Source organism: Centruroides sculpturatus, unplaced genomic scaffold (genome assembly GCF_000671375.1).
Source record: "Centruroides sculpturatus isolate CEXI.00-Female unplaced genomic scaffold, Cexi_2.0 scaffold385, whole genome shotgun sequence".
NCBI lineage: Eukaryota > Metazoa > Arthropoda > Arachnida > Scorpiones > Buthidae > Centruroides > Centruroides sculpturatus.
In genome coordinates, this window is record NW_019384625.1 from 222678 (window position 1) to 225194 (window position 2517).

The 2517-nt window shown below is 34.0% G+C and overlaps 1 protein-coding gene across 1 annotated transcript; it reads right to left on the reverse strand.

The window, feature by feature from the left end:
• Positions 1-6: 6 nt before the first annotated feature.
• On the reverse strand, positions 7-1149 carry LOC111625597 (casein kinase I-like). The gene has a single exon (XM_023368788.1). The coding sequence runs from the start codon at positions 1078-1080 to the stop codon at positions 178-180; it is 903 nt and encodes a 300-aa protein (XP_023224556.1). The 5' UTR covers positions 1081-1149; the 3' UTR covers positions 7-177.
• Positions 1150-2517: the final 1368 nt, after the last annotated feature.

A 2517-nucleotide genomic window follows, 5' to 3' on the forward strand; every position in this document is an offset into this window, starting at 1 on the left:
ATTTTTTCTCCAATATGTTGCGCGAAACAAAAAGAAAGGATTTAGGAGCCATTGTGTTTTTCTGTAACTTGCGTTTAATTAAGAAAACGTTAATCAAACATAGAATTTCGAAAATGTACTAAATATAAATCATATCTTCAAATTCTGTTTATCATAATTTCCTGCATTATCCGGTCATCAGTTATTTTGTTTAGTAATATTCCAGTCGTACATGTAATCGTATTTGAAGTTCAAACGATAAAACAAATCTCTGAATTTGCTGCGGAGATATTTATAATCGGGAGCTTCTTCGAATTTCAGACTTCTGCAATAGCGCAGATAATTGGCAAATTCGTCGGGAAATCCGCTGCATAATGTTTCGATAGAAGTAGATGCTTTCTTTTCGAAGATTCTTTCGTATTTTTGTTTTCTGGTTGCAGCAACCAATCCCTCCCAAGGAAGACTTCCTCGGAGGAAATACATTAAGACATAGCCTAAAGATTCCATATTATCGCATCGACTTTGTTCAATTCCTAAATGAACGTTAAGGCTAACATAACGAACTGTTCCTGTTAACTTTTTTCCGTCTTTGTACTCGATATGTTTGTCTTCGACTTTATACATTTTAGATAATCCGAAATCCACGATAAATACTCTGTTACAGAATTGAGTTAAACCCATCAGAATATTATCGGGTTTGATGTCTCTGTGGATAATATTCTTCGAGTGGATGTACTGTAGACGGGAAATTAATTGATCGGACAACATTAGCACAGTTTTGACACTAAATTTTCTTCCGCAACAGTTAAATAGGTCTTCGAGGCTCGGACCGAGTAATTCCATGACTAAAGCATTATAGTGTTTATATTTTCCAAACCACATAATTTTGGGGATGCCGCAGCCTCCTTGCAAGATATTATAAACCCTATACTCTATCAAAACTTGCGAGTGTTTGAGAGTAAAAGACACTAATTTAACTGCAACTTGCTCTCCATTTTCGGTATTTAATCCGAGGTATATATCCCCGAAAGATCCATTGCCTATTTTATTTGTTAGACGATATTTTCCACCAATAATTTCGGATGATGTAATCGATTCCATCGTATTCAATATTATGCTGTTGTATAAAACTTGAAATTTTCCAGCTATTATTTTCGAAAGAATATAATCATTTTTTGATTATTGTTAGAAAAATAACAATGGAACCGATGAACGAAATCGAAACAAATTTTAAAATATTTAAATTCGCTTACTTTTGCATTCTTTTAAGTGGACAGCAATTGAACGATATCGTTAGAAAAAATTATGATCTTAAAAAATTAATATTACCTCCAAGAAATTGTTTCATTCACAGCCGAATATTAAATGACAACCTATCAAATTTCGCGTAAAACAGACCAAATATTTAAACTTGGTATCCTCGAAAATTACTTAAAACGTATTTTTTGCTTTCCAGTAATTTCGTATTATATAATTTTCTTATTCGAATGCCACCATACCGTTGGTCCGATAGGAAGATGGAAGGGGTTTGAAGTTAATTCGACCAAAAGCAGTAGTTGGCCTCCTCCTGAGAGAGAGGATGGTCAACGACTACTAATTAATACCGGTCTACTATTAATTAATATTTGAAAAGTGATCCATGTTGGATAGATTGTGACGGCCCTGCATGTGATTGAAGTTGTTAACCTTAATGTCCGAAAGACTTGATATTAGACTTGTTTAAATAAAAAAAATCTTGTAAAAATGGAGAATAAATTGCTTTTATGAATAATTGCGAGAATAATTGCTTTTATATGATCCGGTAAAAAACATTGGCGAAACCAGGTTGAAAAAGTCAAGCTCAGCAAACACAGTAAAGGAAACTTGAAACTTGTGGCATAAGAATAGTAAAAGCAGATTTGGCAGTAAGACATGTGAATAAAGTGCACTACAACTACAGAAAATTTTGAATGAAGCACTGTCGCCATGATAATAAATAGGAAAAAGACTTTGAGTTCTATGCCTAAAAGTCGTTGCACGTACCGGTACATTGATTTGGCTGAACGTTAGAACATTTTTAAGCAGTATCAGTGAAGGAAGTTTGGGGCAATGGGTTTCAGTTGCCAAGGGAGATAAAACCGGGAGAGGGCAGGGTTTTCTGGTTTCGTGATAGTTATGTATACCCTCTTAAATATCGCATTTATAGTAAAATTATTACAATTACTTTGGTTTACTTGGTTACGCTAACGCGTTGCTGTAACCGTGAGCGATCTGTCCGTCAAAACTACTAAATTTTGAGAAAAAATTGTGAAGATGTCACAGTAAACAATCGCTCGTTAGAATTAAAAAAGAACTACAGTAGAGCCTCGATTATCCGACTCAATTGGGGACTGGGATTGGTCGGATAATTGAAAAGTCGGATAACCGAAAAGTATGAAAAAATCCATTATTAGTGTAGTATATTATTATATCCCATGTAATTAGTATATTAGTATATCGCTATTAACCTACTTCGCGTTGAATTTTCATCGATGTTAAGCCTAACAAAAATTTTTTAAA

What these genes read in the sequence shown, in the direction of transcription:
- LOC111625597 (XM_023368788.1), bottom strand. Translation starts at nt 1,080, where the DNA reads ATGGAATCGATTACATCATCCGAAATTATTGGTGGAAAATATCGTCTA.